The sequence below is a fragment of the Calliopsis andreniformis genome, chromosome 9, assembly GCF_051401765.1.
Source record: "Calliopsis andreniformis isolate RMS-2024a chromosome 9, iyCalAndr_principal, whole genome shotgun sequence".
NCBI classification, from domain to species: domain Eukaryota; kingdom Metazoa; phylum Arthropoda; class Insecta; order Hymenoptera; family Andrenidae; genus Calliopsis; species Calliopsis andreniformis.
In genome coordinates this window covers 9,106,155-9,127,890 of record NC_135070.1, presented here as the reverse complement: position 1 = coordinate 9,127,890, position 21,736 = coordinate 9,106,155, and the positions used below count along the sequence as shown (strand labels likewise).

The following is a 21,736-nucleotide window of genomic DNA, read 5'->3' as shown; positions in this document are numbered from 1 at the left end:
ATTTGAAGACAGCGAGCAGAGTGGAAATCAAATGATTGCCTTAAATGAATTCCATTTCTGGAGACTCCGCGTAATACTTGTAATACAATCGATTATAATTTAATGTTGAGATGGAAATGTAGCGGGCTGTGTAGTTGAGTTCATTTACATTTTGACTGTGTGAAACATTGCTTCATTCCTTCGAGACCAGCGCTCTACGTCCAGCGAATTTTCATTCTTTTCTGTATCATTATAAAGTGTATGTATTACGCAAACTACCACGGTTCTGTTGAGCAGAATTTCGCTAAATAACTTTTCGGTACTTGTAGCATATGCATGAACCATTTAAAATAATTTAATTCTGAAATTTAATCCTTTAATTTAATCCATCAAATTAACGAATACAAATACAATTAAATTTAAGGTACACAAGGCCTTCATTAAAAGCTATTAATACTAAACGTTTACGAAATGAGTACTCTTCTCTCTCATATTTAAATGAGAATAATAATAAAAATTATATCACATGAAGTGTACCAATAGTTAAAGGTTAAAGAATACAAGTCTTCTAATAACATATTTTTTATTTCCCTTTGCACAGTGAACACGCAAAAGTGCGCTGTCGTTGAAAATCGAAATGAAACAATATCAAGCTGGATTAATTTTAAACAAAATTGAACACCTACTCGTAACTCATATACGTAATTCGTCAATCAATAAACTCGTTCAATTGGAATGAAATTTCAAGGCCTCGCGAACCAGAGTCAAAATCTCTTCCGTTACATTTACTTCGGAGCGTTTGATCGTAAAATACCAAAGGTTACATTTTTGCCCAGTTTTTGAAACATTCCTCGCTAGATTTTATTCGGTTAACAAATGGAAAACCGTAATAACGGCTCGTATCAGGTCAATATCGCGAGATAGACGTGTCAGTAGAAGCTTTCAACAGATTTCACGGTGCAGCTTGTATAAATAACACACGGCCATCAAAAACGCTGTTGCGGTTCCGAATTTCCAGGTCATATGCCAGGCGCATGCACCGCAAGTGCGCCGCTACGGCCTCTTATTTGTCAATGATATCGAGTTCCGGCATGATACAACAATGATACAAACTACCTCGAACAGTTTCCACGGTACGCTGTAAAGTTGAATGGCCTTCCGTAGTTCCGAGTACGAATTGAAAACTTACGCGGCTCCTCGGATTCTAGCGCCGACACGAAACCAACGTTTGCTATTGTCTCGCAACAAGCTGTTCGCGCTCGAACATGGGCACATCATATAGAAGGCATGTACCTACTAAAATGTTACGTTTTCACGGAATTCTGATCTTTGTAGAGCAGAAGGAACATGGCAGGTAATGTTAGAGAGAAGAAAACGGAAAGTGATTCATTGCGTCACAAAGGACAAACGAATAATGTCTAACTAATCAACCCTATAGCAAGTAATTTATTTTCCATTTCGAACACCCCAGCGATTGCGTAATTTACTCGTTTATATCTTTGAGACGTTTGGCCTGGTTTGCGCCAGTGTGAGGCCAGCTCTGTTAACAACGAGACAAATTAACGAGAAGGAGATGCAACTAGCACGTCGCGTGAAGGGAAATCAAGCTTACGACACTAAACATTTAACAGCGTTTGCACCCTCATCGTGGACCGTGTCGCGGGCGACAATTTCCCGCGTTTTCTCACGAAATTTAAAGGAACGGCGTTAATTTGAAACCGGAATAATTTACGTAAGGCAGAGTTAAACCGTGCGGTTGCTATAGAAATTTCGAAAACTCCTGACAAGTCGAGTTGGTCTTAAATAGTCTCTAATTTAGTTTGCAATTTATTCTTAGGTTTTGTTTCAAAATATAATTTTAAAAACATTTTTTAAAAATGTATACAAATCGAATATATCTCAAGTAATTATTCTTCTAGAGATAGAAAATTTAGTATGTAGAAAAATCATATCCACTTACACTTTAAACCAAGCAAATTCTGTTGCATAAAGTTTGGTATTAAAACAGCTAAAATATTTTAGAAATTTGTAAATTGGTTTTATGTCGCCTGGTTTAAAGCAAATTTTTAATTTAATGACGATGTGTAACCTTCTCGTTAAGTGGTAGAAGGTAACAGACGATTTTTCTTTTATTGTTCTTTCTTTCATGTCGCCTGATTAATCGTTTTTAATAATCCCATTGCACGCTTGTAACTCCTATTTTTTATCCTGTGTCACCAATTACTCTCCATCTTTTAATATCCGTGTCGCGGTTCTATATCATTTTGTTCCCATTTGAAATTACACAGGATAACTATGTTTATCTCTTACAGACGCGTATTTCATCCGAGAATATTTCCACTTGCGCTGTTAAACTCTAATTCGAAACGGTAATTAACCACCAACGATAGCGTAAAACGGCTCTGTGTAAACGATGTTAGTATTGACATTGTTAAACAATTCCCCACAGTATCATTAAAATTATACGCATTTATTAAATATCGATGTGACTGCGTTACCTTTATTTATGGCTGTACATCCATGCATGAAGTTCCAATATGGTTAAATCTATAGTATTCTGACAATGTTAATGTTTTAACTGGTCTCCATGTTGCTTGAATTATGCAAAATCTGATTTCGCATAAACCCCTTAACAGATGTTCATTAAACGTGAAATATAAAAAAGATTTGCCACTAGTGTATAATTAACGTCACATTTCGCTGACACTAATGCGAGTGCCATTAATTCTTTAGCAGCTTATAAAACGTAGATGTGCTATAATAATAGCTGCTTAATAGCTGTCCCAAAACTATTTAATCACTTTGGAAAGTGGTCTAATTTTGCTCTGGAACATTTCTGATCAATCATTCTAGCCAAAAAAGCGAAAGAAACGCGCATATTACACAAGCTCTATTAATTTACAGAAAAATATTTATATGTGTGAACTTACTCTGCATTTTTCAAATTTAGATTATTTGTTTGAAAAGATAGACATGTATATTTTACATTCTATTTAAAGATATATTTTTCACGGCTAGTTTTTAACGCCGAGTGATGTACGAGATTTATTTTACAATATCTTTAAACAAATGAGCAGTGTTTATAGAATTAAAAATACGAATACTTGAAACATAATGGCTTTCTGAAATTATGGAAACATGCAAGGGTAGATTACGTGCAGAATAAAAAACTAAAATGAAAGAAAATTAATTCTACATATCTCCAATAAACTCCTTTGACTGAAAATATTGACAAGTCAACAAATTTACAGTTTATCGAGGAACAGTCCTTGTAAATGCTTACATATTTTATTTTACTCGAAAAAGTGAGAGTGTCTTTGAGTATTCATCAATAAATTATCTTCGATTTTAAAACATACTGAAACTGTCGTTGCATTTCTTTTAATAAAAATGGATGTAATTTTGGATGGCTTGAACTTCTATCAATTGAGCTTTCTTCGCGTCTGTCTCGTTGCTAAAAGCTCAAACAAAAATATGTGCTATTGTTTTCGGTATCTCGTCTGTCAATGGTATCTGCTAACAACTGAAGTTCGGTGCATCTGAAAGCTCTATTACGTGGTTGTTTTATTGTGGCACCAGCGATGTAGCCGAGAGGAAAATGAAAAACTCTTCTTCTCTTTCTTCATATTAATTTTTTCCTTTCTCTCGAGTTCTGAAGAAACAAAGACCTCTGTCTTATTAACTACTGCTTTTTTCAAAGATTTTTATGTTTACTTACCATAGATTCTCTTTCATTTCTGACAAATGAAATACGTTTCTGAAGCCCAGAGTCAAAGTGTATTAAGTCACTGGCTCTGAAGTCCAGATATAAAGCTTGAAGAAAGTTCATTATATAGTTAAAAAGATTATGAATGTAAACTCATGAATACATAAATGAATAACTAAATTTAAATCTTTTCCATGAAAATTTATACAATTATTCGAATTGCTCCGTTTCTGCGATGGTAGAAGTCTTCATAATCTTAAAATATATATTGAGTACGTTTTGATTGAAGGAATCTTTCGTAATTCCATTTTCTTCTTCTCTTTTCCCTGATCTGTACATCGATGGCGTTGAAGAGAGAATTTCCTTTAAGGGCATCAACGATGCGACTTGGTAGAACTTCTGCAGCGTTCTATCTCCAAGATTTCAATGAGAAAAACTTAAATACTTCGTTGAAAAGTTTCTTTGAAACTCCCTTCCAACGTAGATCATTAATTGTGAACATCGTCAAGAGAATAAGTCACGTTCTTGTTTAACAATATCAGAACAACGCGCAACGAGGAGCATTTTAGTAGAATGTAGGACATTTATGACGTTTAAGCCAGATAAACCCACCTCTTACCAATAATTGATACATACTACTAGCAAGAACGCCTCGATGAGATTACGAGAACCTAATCCGCAGATTTTCAGTCTAAAATCTGTTTAATCCTTCTGACTTATTTAAAATAAGACATAGGCAGATTACGTATAGTATCACAAAATCCACAAGTAACGTCAAACCAGAATCCAAAATTAAAATAGGACTACGTGGATGTAAAGGTCAAACCATTCACATGTAATAGGTAATAGCCAATTTATATAGATATTCTCAATTCTCTAGAAACTTAATACAGTAGAACTTCAATTAACCGAAGTATAATAAAATTCAAACTTCAAGCATCTCTTAATAGTCAGCTTTATTCTCTTTAAAAAAATACTAGTATTTCACTGTTTGAGTGTTAATCGATGTTCTACAATACTTTTGTTGTTATTACTCCCCCTGACGAAAAGTTTTTAGTTAAACGCAACAAAGGCTTCTTTTATTATCCACGAAATAAATAATAAAGATAAAAAAATAATAATATGACGTTATTTAAAAATATATTATTTTTAAAATGTAAAATCGTGTCACTGTCGTATGAACATAAAATATATAGAAAATTTAGATGAGTTTCATACGATAGCATTTCACATTTTCGAAAACTATAATATTTTTAAATAACTTCGTATTCGTGCGTTTAGCCAAAATCTTGTTGGCAAGGGTAGACCATCCAATATGCGCAACCCTAAATAACAGAAATTTTGAATATTCGAAATTCGGTTAATGGAAATTCTACAGTGCTGGTCGTAAGGTAGAACGATTGTATTATCAACACTATTACCAAATTAGGGCGCAGAAGCATCGTTATATCCAGCCTTAAAGCGAAGACGACATGGCAGCTAAGACGGTCCGCATTGCGAGCCGAATTCCCTTGGTTTCCTGCGCGAAAGCGCCAGTGAAAATTGCTCGAGCATGCAGGAAATCCTCGCGTATTCGAGTCACGGCACATTCGCGACAACGCAACGTCTTCGCGTTAAATCGTCGAGTTATTAAAAAATGCGGTCCGCGGGCGCGGGTGCGAGCTTCCAGCGGAGCCGCGGCCGCTTTTGTGCCATTAAATTCATAAGGTTTAATTAAAAACTCGTTTTCATATTGTGCACGAGTAACGCGGGGGACGTTTATGACGCTATGCGAAGCCCATGCTCAAGACATTCCTGCGTGGTCCAATTCCGCCGATGAAAAAGGCCAGCTGTAAGCCGCGGCGCGTTAAAAGCTCGCGAAAGGACTGGCTCCTGTTCCAGAACAAAACAGATTTTTACTAGGGATGGGATCAAGTTCAATATGTACTCACGAATCTCAGCCAATTTCAGAATATCCAAGCTTCGTTTCGTAGGTTTCGACTATGTACTACTCGTAAGAAATAATGTTTTAGTGATTATACTTGTAATATACTCAATCTATTCAAGCTGCTTTCGAACCTTGGAATGAATATCTGTAAATTTCGAAAACGTACTTGGAAGCATTTTGATGTTTCGCAGAAGCAAATCTCAGAAATCAAACCTTTGATCAAGGTTCGATTATACTTCAAAGTACCGTTTAATTTTGTCAAAGTACTTATAAAGGGTTCGAACTTTTCGAGTCTAGATTGGAGTGAACTTACAAGCATTGCTTTTTCTTGAAAGTACTCGTGAAGTGTTCGAACTTATGCAGTTCAATTAGAAATTATTCACAAATATACTTAAGCTCATCTCTACTTCTTACTTCGTCGATCGAAATGGTGACTTTGCTCACGAGCACTAATATTGGTTCAGTGACTAAACATTGCGTTGCTGTTGCATTAGCGATAATATGCGTTCGATTTCATGCGTGGTTATTATGGAATTTGTTACATCGGATATTTGGCACGGATTCTAGTTCGTGACATTGATAAATCGTCGATACGCATTTGCCCCTGTACGTCTACGTGCGATACAAATGATTCCGTGACATGAATTTGCAGCAAGGTTTCACATTTGGTTTCACTTGCAGTTCATCGTTTTTTTCGCTGAAATGCACTCTGCTTTTAACTTTTGGTATTTTTTCCTCAAATCTGTTATGAAAAGCTTTTTTTGACACTTAAATTGGCAATGTAGGGAAGGGTTAATAATAATAAAATCTGGGACCAATGAAAATAGCTTCAGGTGCAGGTTTCGTATGGGGTGTTTTTGAAGTGACAAGAGATATACTATTTATGTTACACAGAAATTATAAATTCAGTTCTGATATCTAGAAGAGATCTTCATCTATGAGAAAGTTTACATCCTGTGTTTATGTCCTCATTGCAACCGGAACGTGCTATCTACAATTTCCTCATACAATCACGTAGCATTGCTTGCATAACACGTGCTAACATGATTTTACTCTCTCGTAATCAGACACATCGCGTTATCTGCTAAAAGCTGTGCACGAAAGAAACAATAAACCAGGCATCGTTATCGAGCATTTATTTATACAAGTATTTAATAAGATTACACGCTTTCGCTGTTAAGGGTGATCGAAAATAATTATACATGATACACACGAGAACTTTTCAACGAACAATCGAGCATCACGATTCATTCAAACATTGGCACATACTTAAACTCCAACATTTCGCGATAACGCGTGCATTTCATCGCTTTGTGTATCAAGATAAATTTTTGAAATTTCACAAAACGAGTTGCCAACGCGTTCGCTGTTATCGCTTTCTCGTGTCTCTTTACAAAACCTCCCACGAACGACATTCATAATCGTTGAAAGCTTCCAAGCATACTTCAAATAAATATATTTTGTTTATGTTCGCTCTTTCGTTTGGCATCGATTTGTCCATTGGTAGAAATATTTTAACGAACACGGTATAAAAGGTTTCGCTGTTCGTCCAATAACAGCGACGCTTCGCCCATAATTTTCGCACTAGTTCGAACAAGGAATAATAATTGATATTCATCTGTGACAGTGAGGGGTGCCCTTGTCCTGACTAAGGCATGTAAGACGTTCGCCCTTTCCAGATCGAGCCACCTTTGGAGGGTGACCTCTCGTTCGCGTGGGCCACCAAAGGTCACATCCGCTGGACCCCATAAGGAAAACTCCAATACAGATTTTACCTAAAGGACAGATAGCTTTCTTTAATTTCTTGATGCTTTCAACTTTTTATCATCGATTTGTTTAATAGAAACTTGATTTATCTACAATTTTCTCAAGCACCAGAACAAGATACAGTACCATGCATAAGTATTTGGATAGTTTCAGATTACTGGAAATGCATAAAGTACACTCTTTTATCTATTCTAACTAATATTAAATGTTCTCATCGATATTTGTAAGCTTTAGACAATAATTGTCTGAGATAAATTCTGTAACTAAAATTGTATTAGATGATTTTATTTGAAGTATATTTTATGCATTTTCAAGAATAGGGAAGTATTCAAATACTTATTTAGTGTATATGTATATTATACATGTATTTCGATTATAATCCTTAGAGGTTGTCGAAGATCTCAATCTCCTACCTGAGACAGAGTGACTGCCTTTTCCCTCATTAGTAATTCCTGAATCAACGGCAGTCTGTTCGTCAAATTCAATTGCTGAAGCGCCACAAGGGCGCACTGGCACAGAGAGACCCTCTCCTCTTCACGCTCCTCGTTCGTGTCTACGTTCAATCTGTCAAACGTTACCGAGCAATGAGTAAATCAATTTCGAGGGAACATGAAACGAGATTCTTCGACGCGTTTACCGACCCCTGAAGAAGATAGAGCCTGTAATAGGCGTCCTTGTCCTCCCTGCAGAGAACCACGTTGTTCAAGCTCCTCGCGGACTCCTCGATTCCCCGAGCTTGAAGGCTCTTTAAGGCGGTGACGAATTGGAGGAGCACGAACGAGGCTTCCCTGACTGTTCCCTCGTCGTGCATGTCCTTAATTGCTCCACCAAACGATTGTATCGTACTTACTTGTAGACGTGGCAGAACAGAAATGGTCGCTAGAAATTTTATTTTTATTATCCATTATTACGCGAAAGCCACTGAATATGTGGAGAGAGAATTTCGTACCGAGGCAATAAACAGCGAATAACAATAAAGAGAGATTAGCATGCATATGTGTATTGCCCGTAGCTATCGTAACAGCTACTGCCCCACCTCCACAAACGCTCGATTAATAGTTCTCTATTTACTGAAGAGAGTGCAGCAATTTTTCACACGAGTAAACGAGTACCCCTTTGAATTTTTAATAGGAACGAAGGCTTTAAAATCCCACAGTATTTCGGACAATAATGTACGAGGATTAAAGGCTTAAAAGCATTCGCTGAGTTTCGTGAAACTTGATAAAATGTTGTATGTACTGTTATTGTGGCAAATACTAAGAGAAAGTCTGAACCGATACGCAGGAACTCGAAGGAATCTGTGCCGTGATTTTTCGATTAATAGAGAATGGGTAAGATAGTGGTGGAAGCTGTTATAGGTTACGGTGTCCAATATCCTAACAGTGTTTACGCTCTTAAAACGTTATCAGATAAATGAACTGTACGGGTACGGTGGTGGATAAAGTACCTTCTAGTTGCTTGTTTCCCGGCAGGTACGCCTTCTCGGTAATTTCCTGCGGCACGCTGTCCATGAACTCGATTATAGGTGCCAAATAAAATTCCTTCCTCGACACATGAGTGGCCAGATCGAAGGCGACGCATAAAGTGACGTTCAGCTCGTTCCACGTCGCCGAATAAAATATTCTTCGACCGACAGTGATCGACGTATTAGTATCGAGACTGAAGTGGCTTATACAGGGATTCGTGTTTTTGAGGGCTCGCAAACCCACTGGCACTTGAGGCGTTTGGTTCAGCTGCAACAGATCGAACAAGAAATGTGCTTCTCATGCATGGAATTTTAGTACTACGATTTAACAACTGTCGTAGGATTGCGATGCACAAGTAATCTCGTATATCTCGACTCAAACAGTAATTATGATAACCACTACAAAGATTATATATCTACGGTCATCACAAAGGCTTCACTACAATTTCGTTTTTCTTGATTTTCGTGTGTACGTATATACTTATATTAACAGACTTAATATTTCTGTAATACCTGTTCGAGAAATTGAGCAAGAGCTTCGTGATTAGCCACCACCACAGCGCCATAATTATCCTCCAGACTTCGATGAACTATACTGCGACCTCTGCGCTGCCTCAATCGACTTATCCTCAACTCATCATCTTTACTCTTCCAATCTTGGTCCTCTTCAGGCCCCTGTATTTTCAAAATTCATTTAAAGATTCTTCCCAACTACTACCCATCACTCTCAAATTTATTCTTAGTTTCTGATACAAAGAATATTCAACTTTTCCATTCAGAGTTACAATTTCATTCGACAAAGTACATGCCAATTTCTTAGTTACCTATTACCACCTGGCGAACTGATATAAACGAATGTTCCGAAGAATTTTTCGATCAGACACGCCAGGAGGATGAAACTGAGAACTTGGAAAGATTTTTCGCTCAGGTCCAGCGGACCGATGTGACTGGAAATTCAAAGTGGCCATATCTATCGCAAATTGACGCAAACTTTTTGAAGGGGCCAGTATTTTATGCAACCGTCGTCACGTTCGCGCCGAAGAAATATCGAGAAATCATACCTCATCGCCAGTGTAAAAACCATACGGGGCGTAAAGTTCGCTCTCGGTCTCGCTGCCGCAATATGGCAGCGAGGTCGATCTGACAAACGTCTGGTGATGAAATTTGAATTCCGCAGCGGGCTCCATCACGTTGCTGTCGGATTTCCGCTTGCAGGTGAGATGAGATCCACTTCCGTGTCGAAGCTCGAGATTAGAGTCGCACTCCGGCGAACTGGAAAGGCACTCGTAAACATGACTGTCGTTAGACGTCTGGAAAAGTCGAGAGAAGCCATAGTAGAAATTAGTGATTAACTCGGAGAAACGTCAGTACGAAAGCAAATTCTTTTCCTTTGCAACAGTGATAGAATTCTTGCGAAAATTCGTTTAAGAGAAAGCTAGTCATTGCTAATGTCTGAGACTTTAATTTATTCAAGAAATTAAATGGTGAACAGTCGTACAGATGAAACAAGATGACACGTTCAAGAAAAAAAAAAAATAAATCTTATTTAGTGAGGTAGTAACAGTATAATATAAAATCGACCGCATTTAACTTCTAAAATAGGGACTATAAATCTTTATAAATCTCTAATAACCCTTACTCCCATTCGTAGCCCATATCTTCCTGGCGACACCTCAATCCGAAACCCATTTCACGATACGAGCTGTAGAGGGAGTTAAAGAAAAGGTGTTCAGACGTTATCCTAGACAGATTAAAATCGCTACATTCTCAAATAAAATCCGAATCAGGTATAATATACATCTAACATAACAGTCGACAACAAATAACAAGTAAGAAGAGGAACACCAAGTGTTCCTCCATTTGTCGTCTCTCTTAAATTCGCGAACACCTTTTTTCCAAAGGCCAGTATACTTCCGTGCGACCCATAAAAATCGTTAAAAGCCCATTAATAGTAGCATTACCAGAGAATCGGACGTGGGTGGCGCAGTAACCGCGACTGCCTCGTAATCCTGATTAAGGGCCGGGCTGGAGGATTCATGTTTCTTGAGTATCGGCTGCGAGATCGCTTGGTCCCTCATGCTGGCAGTTCTTTGGGGTTTCGAGGGTGCCAACGAGCTGCGCACCTCACCTGTAACATCCTCCGCTGCTGCAGGCACGTTCGCCATCGTCAAGCGCCACGGGTTAGTACCACAAGACACAAGGCATGTCACAAAACAGGCTAGCTACCGTAACTAGCGTGCTAGGAGGACAATATTCTCGTTCCACTAATATACTAGAAACGTGTCTAGCACGTACGTACCTACGCAGAGCAGGCTGTTGTTGCTAGGGGGTGGAAAAGGGGTAGAAGCGACAATCGGGTAGCTAATTCTTTACAGAACGTGTTTTACGTCACGTTGCGACGATTCTCGAATCGAACGAACCTCTCGACTACACGTAAGTTCCACCATGGAGTACAGAATATTACGGGACGATCTCGCATGATATCGATCAGGGTGGTCAGAGATTGAACAGTTACGCAGGCCATTTCCGCAGAGTGTTTACAAGCGTGGCGATTAAACCGTTAACTGGGTCATTTCTCGGCCAGAAACGTAATTAGGGGTAACTGAAAGCGAATTAAGTAGCATGCGATGTATTGAACTTTCGCGATGAGTTACCTCATCGAGCCCGATTAACAGGTTAAACGTGGATGATAATGGCGTGGTCTGGTGTCGAATAGATCGCTGTGATTAGGAAGGTGAATGTCGCTAGATAGATGTAAGCGTGTGTGGAGGGTTGCGGCATCTATTTAACCCTTCAACTCGTTTCTTGTAGATACTATTATACAAGAAAAGAATGTTACGAATGAAACCATATGAGGTATTGACAGATTTCTCCTAATGCTAAAAGATAGCCTAACTTTAAATTTGAATTTCACATCGCTAGAAAGGTACCTTACTCGAAACCGAAATTCTGTTGCCGATTCTCGATAGATTAGAGAAGGCAAAACTCGTTTGTTTGTAATAGGAAGCACGCAGAGTATCCTAATCCTGCTCAACAGTAATTGCATGGCTAAAGGGTTCAATAGAGTTCTATAAATTCCGAGCGTAACACGTCGAATTAAGTGCTGCTCGGAGTTGCTGCGCAATCATCGGGAATCCTGGAATTGGCAGGCATTCGTTATCAGGGTTTGACTAAAGGAGAGCACGATGCTAATATACAATCAATACATGCGGCATTAGTTGCACCCAAGGCGGTTAAGGAAACCTTGCGCAACAGTGGTAGACGACCGAACGTCGCGCCAACGGATGTTTACTATTTACAGCGAACTGGAAATGGGAGAAGAGCACTCTGTCTACCCAACAACCGTCGACCATCGCGGGAAGCAAAATCGATATTCCTTGTTCGCGTGGAAAGAATAGTGCTCGACTATTTAGTTGCTGATAAATCCATCCCTCTCACGAATGGTGAATCGGCCAGGGGAAAATGGGGCGCGGTGCAAGAATAGAATAGACAAACAAGGGAGATAGGAGTGAAAGAAATATTGGATGATGTAGAAAAAAGGAGTATGAATCTGGCGGTGGTGTGTGAACGCAGTCTGATCGATGCATGCGGTTAACGATGAAGCAGACCCAAATCGAACCGCGCGAACGTCAGATGACCGCAATCCAATAACAATTACCAGAGGGATCGATCGCGTTTCTTTTTTCGCTTCGTCGTTTCACGTCGTCGAGGCTTCCGTTCGTTCGTCATGAAAGGAGGAACACGCGCGAAATTACGAATCGGAACGTGGGAGAGAGACGCGACAGGTGCATTGAAATCGTTGTCGAAAGTGTCACGTGAGCAAGAAAATAAGGCTCTCTGGTGTTTTTTTCTTTTCAGATAACAAACGTTTATTTCAGACACAGAAATTCGATGTTACAGCTTCTTTATACTTTTGTTTCTATTTACAAACGGTACGTCAACTCGCAGCAGCTAACATAGCATTCGATTTCCTTTCGTTTTGTTCAGCCAGCCATTCTCAAACTTTTGATCGCACACTGCCTCCGGAGAGGCAGATTTCTTTCGACAAGGCAACGGGGAAATTTCTGTATCGAAAATACTAAATAGCATATCGCGACAATACTCGGGCACGGTTGATGTCGCGTTTAATTCCATCGTTCTACCGTACACAGTTAACATGTTAATTGAGATATATCACAGAAAATCGTGAACCTTAGAAATGCACAATATCTCTATAAGGCAGTTAGTCAAGAGAATAAAATATAGTCTTCCGAAGGATTAGTCGTAAAAGTACAAAAACGCGTATGGCATACATGGGAGTAGAAAAACAGGTTGAGAGTATCGTGCGGTTTTAACAAGTCTCTCGCAAATTTCGATCTTCCTACATACTCTTCGAAATTTTCTTTCAATCCTCCTCTAATACAAAAAAAGAAAAGAAAGTAACGAATAATAACTATTAAACAATTATATACTTAAAAAAGAGGAAAGAAAATAGACGCCATCTTCACGACGATCGCACGCCTTCATCGACTCGGCGAAACGAGGAACGAAGGAGAAAAACGAAAGACCGTGGAAGGGTGAGAGTTAACCACCGTTATCCAGCGTTACAGGATTATTTCCGATCGGACGTACTCGCAAGAAGTAATTCATAGGGAAGCAGCTGGCGCGAGGATTCGTGTGAGTATGGCTGTTACAACATCGAGACTTGCCGGTGGTTTCATTAGTTACATTGTATGGGCCTGAACTTACCCAAATTCGCGTAAATCGAGTCTGACGTCGTCGAGGCCGCTGGTTGCCAAGACGACGACGACGAGGAAGACGAAGAGGATGACGAGGATGACGACGAAGGCGACGATTTCGAGGATGACTTGTCGCTTCTCGGCGGTAGTTGCTTGGTCTCGACACGAGGCGGTGGCGGTCTGACCGGTTTGCTAGCTGGATCCAACCTCGACCAATCCTCCAGGGACTGGTTCCTCGGCGGTGGTGGTGGTTTTCCGGGTCTCACTGAAATAGCATCGAATATTGTAGCAACATTACGACCCTTGTAATTTCACCGCTGCGTTCCGAGAATTAAGCTGCCGACGGCTGAGAACTTTGCCGGTCCTCGCTTGAATATTAATCGTCACCTTTAAAGATCCCGCGGGCGTGGCAGCGCGCGCGCTATCGCAGTAACGCAACACTATCTACACACTCGACGTAAGCTGTTAATTAGATATCAAAGAGAGTAGAAACAGAATATGTAGAGATCCACGAAAGCCGAGAGAATGAAAAATCACTACAACTCGAAACTCTATGAAACCCAAAACCTTGAAAGCTCTATTGTACCCGATGCTGACATTCTCTCGTGAACCTCTATTTGGTAAGCGATCGGGTGTCAAAAAGGGTAGCTCACCGGCAGCATGAGATCCAGAGGACAAGGGCGATCGAGTTGCTCTTCCCGTGTCGTTGCTAGAGCCGCAGGAATCAGGTTGATCTTCGCTTATCCTACTAATTCGATCATTCCCCACCACCTCTACGGCAGCACCGTCCAGCTCGAGCGGATGGATGATCTCCAAGCGTGGCTTAGGCTGTGGTGTCGATGGAATTTCATCGATCCTAGCGTTAGACGCGTGCCCGCTGAACATGTCCACGTCTTTCCTCGAACCCATTCTCAGGAATCTCTTCAACGAGAAACGCGACCTGCCACGCTTTTTCTCCTCCCTCACTTCTGGCCCACTCGTTAGGCTGTCCTGGGACAGGGATATCGTCCTCCTCGAGGCAGGATCCGAAGGCTGGATGCTGGTAGGATCGGGCAGGTCCGAAACAGCCTTTCGGAACTTTGGACTGCACGAGGAGGCTCTCTCTCTCTTCTCTTTTTCCCTCACAACTGGCGAGTCAGATTTGAAGTTCGCCCCAGGGTTTCTCGCGAACAATGAGGAACTTGGAGTCAATTCTTCCAGCAAGTCGGCTGGAGGTGGCTTCGGCGCCATTCTTCTCTTATTCGTCGAACGTATCGATTCCGCTGTCGAACACTGAGCGTCCAGTGTTTCTTCCTCGACCTCGAGGTTCTCGTTATCTCCGACGTCTGTGGTTTGACTCTTGCCCACGCTCGAAGACACCGCCGCCTTCGCTTTGATCCCTGTAGATGCTCTAGCAGGCTCCTGGCCCGCAGATTTTGGGGTAGATTCCGCTTCCTGGCACACGAACTTCGGGCTGTTTTGAACTCGCGAGATCTGATCCCCTTGGATGTCTCTATCTTTCGGAACACTCTGCTGCGGAGTCTGGAGTTCCTCGGGCTTGTCTTTGCTAGCTGACCGGGAGGAACTTATCTGCTCTTGTAGCGGGGCACCTGAGAATTAGTCGCAAACATGAACGTTGATAATTGGATGGCGTTATACGGTGGCGGTGGCTCGTTTCGACTAATTAGAGGAGTGGCTTAATCCACCCCCGCGATCTCCTTATGTCTAATTATAGTATCTCATCGCGACTCGTGGAGTTCTAAACCAGGTGTTGCCTAATCGTCGGATTAACATGGCCGTGAGTATAATCGTGAACTTAGACTTATATGATACTCTAGGTGATCTGGATAACCAAACCAGCCCCCTTATCGTCCATAGCTCAGTTGAGACCGTAAATTTGTAAGTGGTGTGCCGACCACTTCTACGCTCATTAGAACTTGGTACGAGTAGATGATTCACTGTAATACCACGGTAACAAGCAGGTAGGACTCTTTTGCGTCGAGGTCCAAACAAAATTTGCAAAACAAGGGAGGTAAACTCGAATTTGTTAGTGATACAGATTACTCGGTGATATTTTTTCAGTCGTTTCTAAAACAGAAACTATGTGTCCTATTTAATTGAAAAAAGAGGTACAGATAGCATTAAAGGGTGTAATTTGTGTTCCTCCCTTTCTCAATTCAATTGAACACATGACTTCCTCTTTAGAAACGAAAAAAAAGTGTCACAGTATACTACAAAGAGTGTTTTTTAATAATCTCAAATAAAATATTTTTTATATCATCACAATTGGAATAGATATGTAGGTAGCCTTATTCAAGTGCGCCACCCTCTATAAAGCGTCTGAAACACATGAGTATTCTAATAATCTAATTAATCTAAATAGTGCCTTCCTTCTACTGGTACCATGTTCTTCAAAAATAACTACTCCACACATTCATATCTCACCTGCACTTTGAGCAGACTTGCTCACAGCATTCTGAACCGAAGGAGGAGGTAACACGTAGCTCTTTTTCGACAAGCTAGGCCCTTCAGAAGAAACGGTACCCTTCGTGGAGAAATTAATCGGTTTCTGAGGTACCACAGGTTTCAATTTCGCCTCAGGATTGACTACGCCATGAAGGAAAGACGGTCGGGGCTCCATAGTTATGATCGGTTTAGTCTCACCCTGAAGGGGAGGCCAGGGCTCGATGGGTGGTGGGCTTCTGGGAAGCGCAGGTGGTTCCGTCACTTCCTCCTCGTCCGCTTTCCCATCCGGTTCTCCAGCCAGCTCACGGCTATCCTCGAAACTGAATTTCTTCTCGGCTGGAGCAGCCCCACCTTCCACCTTGCGTACTTCGGAAAGAGACGAGTTCTCGATTTTATTGTCTGTCATCGTCGACATAACTTTATCGACATCGTTCCCTCGCACCAGCATGGACCTGTCGCTCTCCGCTGTCTCGTCGGCCTCGTTCTTCGCCAGAGGTGTCAAAGTCAACTCGATACCCTTGTCCAATCTGTCGTCCTTTCTGGAAACCTCTGGCGACCTTTTCTCTCTGTTAAAATATTCGCACTCCGTTTTGGTCCCATTATGAACAGTCTGCACAGAAATCTTCGGTTTCTCGTTCTCCATCGTCTTGATCACTGGACTACGAGGAACGTTGATAGTTTTCTTCTCCGACTTTCCCACTTCCACGGTCCTTTCGGTATTATCCACATTAGACTCGCTCTTATCTTTTACGTTGTCGAGCTCAGTGGAATCGTTTCGCTGAATAACGGAAATTAGATTGTTAGACGTGATCAGAGGCATGTCTACGATCTTCTCCATCCCTGAAGAGTACTTCTGCTCCTTCTTGTCGTCCTTCTTTACCTCGATCTCGAGTTTCTTCGTACTCTTCAGCATCGGCTGAAAAGAGTAATGAAGGTTTGTATGTCAGCTCGCAGTTAAAGCGGAGCGAACCCAGTTCGAGCCACTTACCTCACTTTTATCAGCATTTTCGCTGATCTTATATTTGGAGGGAGTTGAAAACCCGTTGACAAATCCATTCACTTTCTTGTCGCTGGGCCTCTTCGCAGTGGGAAGGGACTCGTCTCCGCCGAATGGAGTCACGGATACCAACAGAGTGGTCTTCTTACCCTCCGAATCCTTCTGTATCTTCCCCAACATCAGGGACGCGAAGGATCTCGTGGTTGACGTTTTTGTCTCGGGCGCAGGGATGATCTCCGTCAGATTGGCCGTGATCGTGTTGAAGTTCGTATTGGCACGCGTCAGGTTACCCAGGGCACGCTCCTCCTCACTGTCGGGCACCAAGTCATCGTCCGCGTTGAAGGACTCGACGAAATCCTGATCGTCCTCCTCCTCGGCATCGGAGAAAAAGTCATCGCCGCCATAGCCGATTATCTCCGTCAAGCACTCAGGGAATGCTACGACCTTTTTCCTTTGATCCTTTTGGCACACCGTCTTGCCACGGAGTATGCTCTGAAAAATATGGAACTATTGAAATTCCTTGTCTTGTTATTCCTGCCTACTAACGAGAAAAGCTCCTCAAAAGCAGCGCATAATTTTTTTAACGAGTCTATCAATTTATAGAAGTCGACGAACTGAATCTCGGCACAAAACTCGACAATACGAATTTTTGGATATAATAACTGATAATTTAGAAGATAATAGCTATTAAAATTGCTTTGTGCGCTTTGCTTTATTTGAAAGTTCGAATATTTAAAACTTTGAAAATATTTAAATCTTCAAAACTTCCAAGAATTTCAAACCACAAGAAATTTTGCTATACTATAGAATCTTAAATGTACAGGAGTAAGTATCCTTAAATGAATTTAGAGTACTAAAACATTAGCGAATTCGCATTATATGGTTTAATATCATTAGCCTTGTAAGGTACTATAAGTGAGGAATTTCTCTTCGTGCACCTCATCACATAATGCTTCTGGGTTGAGGGTTAGTTTTAAGGCACCTAGACTCTATGCAAATGGAGTAGTTAAAGTGTCTGGAGCAGTCGTAACACAACCGATCAATCGTGGCGTTTACGTTCTCTGAAGCAGCGTGAATGATAAACGACAAAAGCGACAGAACTTTCTCGCAGAACCGCTAGCGCAGGATGCATTTACCAGGATGCACGAAGTGGCAGACATGAATTAAAAGCTTCAGCGGCACCGAACAGATACCCCGGCTAGGAGTAAGTTTCCACAATCCAATTTCCAGATTTACTTCAGATCCGACACTTTTGAAGGAATTAAATATTATTGTTGAACATTGTCGAAAGCGTGATAGATAGAGCAACCAGCGAACCCCTCGGCTTAGCCAAGTTATAATCATTCGAGCCGTTATATCCTCTGGTAATCCGGTTGATAATTCATTCGCACTCGGAAGAAATTCTATTCGTGAACCGGGAGTGCCAGCAGCTCGTTTTGAGGGCGGTCCGCCTTATCAGTGGCTGGCAGGAAATGAAAGTTCGAGTCCGAGTTAAATCGACGACACGGTCACCAGGCGAGAAAAGAGCATTTTTCCTTCGCGAAACTTTTAGGGCGATCAGTTGGACGCTGATGAAGATTTGACGAATAAGTCACCGAGTATCCGTAAGGTGTTCACTTTGCCTTAAAACTGCACGACTTTGAGTCAACGAGCGAAGCCTTCTGAACTATCAACATTCCGCTAAGCTAAGAACAGCCGAAATGCCTATTCTCATCGTTCGAGTTTCATAACACGAGTCAGCGGATTCAAGATTCGAAGGGGAGGAGTAGTCAAAATGACACCGCGAATTCTTTTAAAAATGGCAACTCAACAGATTCTCGATACGAGCTTCTGCGTCGTACACTCGTCCACATTTTCTTTCCTTGATTTTCTCACTTTTCCCATATCTCTCGCCCGACACTCGCCCACTTTTCCACCTTGCGTTTTACACGGACAGAACGCCCCTTTGATCGGATCCTTTCGCCGGATGTTATCGACACACTTGGACATCCTCTCCCAGTTCTCCAACGCGAGAAAAGCGGTTCGAAGCACGTCATTTTCTATCCGATCGGTCTCGATGTCAACAAATTTCGTGATTAGCTGCGAGAGAAAGTAAGGCGTAGGTGAATCGCAATCAGGTATGCGACGCGTTTCCCTGTTTCTTCGGCGAAGACACGCGAAGGAGTTTTTTAAAAATGTTTCACGCGTGGGTGGACGTTGGTTTCGTTTGAACGGATACTCCTACACGCAACGGTAAACCCTGGATAGAATAACGCCCACCCTTTTGAGAATGGATACGTGCTGGACGGTTAAATGTTCACCCTTGTCACTGTGTGACATGGACACATACATCATGTAAATTTAGAATTCCACGACAATGAGAGCGCCTCGCTGCGATTTAAGCTCCAGGCTGAATGGAGTATCAACGCTGACGAGGTGGAACTGTAGCCATAGGTGGTCGATACTTTGTGACTCGTGTTTCTTGTAAATCTTGGGGAACAATGAAGAAACTGATGTTCAAGCATTCGTAATTTTTGTGTACTTAGACTTCTACATGGAAAAATAAATTGAGATCTTGATCCCTTACTGTGAATCCTTATTACAATTCTGTGATGGAAAAATAAATTGAGATCTTGATCCCTTACTGTGAATCCTTATTACAATTCTGTGATTCATACAGTAACAGTATCTAATGCGATGTACTGAATCCTAGAACTATATTACATACAATTTATCTTCCAATTTATCCTTCTCTCAAACTTAACTGAAACTAAGAAAGATACAAGTAACAAAATTTCCTTGGTAATTCTAATTCTACCTGTAGCATCGAGTAAATACTTCAACTTGATATAAAGTACACAAACGCAAACAGCATGTAATATGGAACGAAGAAATTGGAACTACAAGCCCGTACAAGTATTTACGTTCTAATGAAACTGTATTCCTAAATCCTATTCAGGCGACGTTGGAAAACCAGAAAATACGTCCACCTATATCGAAAGGGAAAGTAACGAGGGCGAAAAGTTTGCAGGAATTGTGGAACAGAGGAGCACGGCGCAATTTTACTGTTAAACGTAAAAAGTATATTGGACATCGGTGTAACATGCATTAGAGTTCGCAGAGTTACCCATAAATTCTCCGCTTACCACGAGCAAGGCATGCTCTCGACGAATGAGCATGCACCGGGTCTCTAAGCGCCAGTCCCTTACTCGGACGACCCAGTTTTACAAACTCGATATCACGACCATAATGTCGCGCGATTCGCGGCTAGAACTTCCTAACAGTTTTCCGTGGCGAGGCTGTCAACCGCGTCGCCGATCGCGACACTCAGACCCGTTCAGTATCGATAAAACGCGTCAGTGATAAGAAACCTCCATAGTGTCCAGTCTCGTTGATTTCGTCGTTACCACTGGTTTCTTCGATACGCGACTTCCAGAATGCTAATTCACCGAGCCGCGTCCCTTGATCTTGCCAGCGAAGGTATCTCGACTAACCCAGTTCCGCGGGTCCACGATCCCACTCGTTCAGGAGCTGGTTTTTCTACACGCTCTGGAGATCATTACCAATTAAACGGACCGATTTCCTGGCTGTTCCGATAATTCGATTAGTGCTACTGCCCAGAAGCGTCGCTGTGAAACCGACCGACCGTTTCTCCGCGTTAGCTATCAAGCAACCTCGATCGTCGCGCGTAGAATTCACGACAGTTGTTTCAGAAGTTCCAAGTCCATTCCAAACTTTTTCATATCGCGCCACTGGATCCGTGGAGACTCGTTCGCGTTTAGAGTAACGTTTAATAGAGTAGCGACAGTGTAACGGAACGAGTCCCTTAAAGTTGCGTCAGCAACTCGACCTGACGAGTAACGGGAATAATTTCCATGGAGCGCGTGACAGGGTTTCAGTGTCAGATTCTTCTTTTTTAAGTCGAACAGTTGTAAGGGATACGTGAAATTTGTCTTCTTTTCGTTTATTTATCGCGCAAGGTGTTTCTGAACTTGTGGAACACTTTTGGAAAATAGGTTCTAGGTACCTACAAAAACAATGAAAAATATTCTGATACACATATGCCTGAATACGCATAGTTTATTAATTACACGGTATTTAATACCTTTTATTTAAAACGCTGGTCCATTACATGCCTACATGAAATAGTACCCATTTTAAGGCCCTACTAGGACCAGAGATACTCTTTTCGAATAAGTGGCACACAGTCATGAATCTTAAAGTAAAATAGCACATAACTAAAAAACTAAACGTTTCTAAACATACGTGCACACGAACTTTTTTCATTGTCTTCATGTGTAGAATCTACCCACCAAAAATGTCCCACATGATTGCAAATACTCTGTACATATTACGTTTTGGAAGAAAGTCATATTCTAAAAGGAAGGAAACAAAGTGGAAGATAAGAGATCGAAGGGCTTAAGATCAGCATCCTGTCTACGCGTTAACGAGAGACGATTAAAACGTCGACGCTGTGGAAACACTTTCAATACCTGTATCTTAAGATTATCGGCCCTGGTATGCGTCAAAACCTTGCCAATGTTCAGCCTGAGCGTCTCTTCCGGCAGGGGATGCTCTCCTCTCGGCTTGAAGCAGTTCGTACAGAGTTCCTTCTTCCAGGCGTTCTGCACGAAGCGATTGCATTGTGCGGACATCGTTGCTTCACTGCAGCGACAGCGAAAGTCCCGTTACATCATCACCCTGAAAGGAAAGAGGTGAAATAGTAATCGTCCGATTCTTAACCCGGCAGTGA

The 21,736-nt window shown here is 41.4% G+C and overlaps 1 protein-coding gene across 2 annotated transcripts in view; it reads right to left on the bottom strand.

Moving 5' to 3' along the window:
• Window positions 1-6,981: 6,981 nt before the first annotated feature.
• The window catches only part of LOC143183714 (uncharacterized), a 59,225-nt gene continuing 44,470 nt past the window's right edge, over window positions 6,982-21,736 (bottom strand). Inside the window, exons 2-13 of one of the 2 annotated variants that reach the window (XM_076385390.1) lie at window positions 21,477-21,684; window positions 16,996-17,496; window positions 15,987-16,923; window positions 14,216-15,151; window positions 13,573-13,827; window positions 10,806-10,990; window positions 9,906-10,154; window positions 9,358-9,519; window positions 8,827-9,112; window positions 8,021-8,258; window positions 7,793-7,943; window positions 6,982-7,387 (exon numbers count right to left, since the gene is read on the bottom strand). In XM_076385390.1, coding sequence (XP_076241505.1) covers window positions 7,127-7,387; window positions 7,793-7,943; window positions 8,021-8,258; window positions 8,827-9,112; window positions 9,358-9,519; window positions 9,906-10,154; window positions 10,806-10,990; window positions 13,573-13,827; window positions 14,216-15,151; window positions 15,987-16,923; window positions 16,996-17,496; window positions 21,477-21,638 — 4,323 coding nt within the window. In that variant the 5' untranslated portion in view covers window positions 21,639-21,684 and the 3' untranslated portion in view covers window positions 6,982-7,126. The remainder of the gene's footprint in view (window positions 7,388-7,792; window positions 7,944-8,020; window positions 8,259-8,826; window positions 9,113-9,357; window positions 9,520-9,905; window positions 10,155-10,805; window positions 10,991-13,572; window positions 13,828-14,215; window positions 15,152-15,986; window positions 16,924-16,995; window positions 17,497-21,476; window positions 21,685-21,736) is intronic. The other variant, XM_076385391.1, reaches the window with a different exon arrangement.